The sequence below is a fragment of the Conger conger genome, chromosome 15, assembly GCF_963514075.1.
Source record: "Conger conger chromosome 15, fConCon1.1, whole genome shotgun sequence".
Lineage (NCBI taxonomy): Eukaryota > Metazoa > Chordata > Actinopteri > Anguilliformes > Congridae > Conger > Conger conger.
In genome coordinates this window covers 8,212,071-8,212,743 of record NC_083774.1, presented here as the reverse complement: position 1 = coordinate 8,212,743, position 673 = coordinate 8,212,071, and the positions used below count along the sequence as shown (strand labels likewise).

At 75.2% G+C, this 673-nt stretch overlaps 1 protein-coding gene across 1 annotated transcript in view; it reads left to right on the top strand.

The window, feature by feature from the left end:
* LOC133111999 (fibulin-7) overlaps nt 1-673 on the top strand; it is an 11,426-nt gene extending 10,753 nt beyond the window's left edge. The window contains exon 8 of the mRNA XM_061222657.1: nt 313-673. Coding sequence (XP_061078641.1) covers nt 313-673 — 361 coding nt within the window. The remainder of the gene's footprint in view (nt 1-312) is intronic.

Sequence of the window (673 nt, the reverse complement as noted above, 5' to 3'; positions counted from 1 at the left end):
TCCCCCTCCTCCTCCCTCCTCCCTCCTCCCCCCACCCCTGCCCCTCCCCCCTCCCCCTCCTCCTCCTCCTCCCTCCTCCCCCTCCCTCCTCCCCCCACCCCTGCCCCTCCCCCTCCTCCTCCTCCTCCCCCCACCCCTGCCCCTCCCCCTCCTCCTCCTCCTCCTCCCTCCTCCCCCCACCCCTGCCCCTCCCCCTCCCCCCCTCCCCTGCCCCTCCCCCTCCCCCTCCCCCCTCCTCCTCCTCCCCCTCCCCCCCTCCTCCTCCTCCTCCCTCCTCCTCCTCCCCCCCCCTCTGACCCCCCCGTCGCGCAGGCGGTGCGAGCGGAACCCCTGCCCCGTGGACAACAAGGCGTGCTCCCAGGCGCCCAACTCCGTGTCCTTCCACTTCCTGTCGGTGGTGTCCAACCTGTCGGCGCCGCGCGTGCTGTTCCGCGTGTCGGCGGCGCGCGTGCTGGGGGACACGCTGCGCTTCGGGCTCCTGGGGGCCCGCGGCCGGCGCCACTTCACCGTGCAGCGCGCCGGCCGGCAGACGGGCCAGCTGCTGCTGGTCAGCCCCGTGCAGGGCCCCGCCACGCTGGAGGCCGAGGTGGAGATGAGCGAGCTGGAGCGCCGCAGCACGCTCGGCCGCTACGTCACCAAGGTCACGCTCTTCGTCTCGCCCTACGCCTTCTAG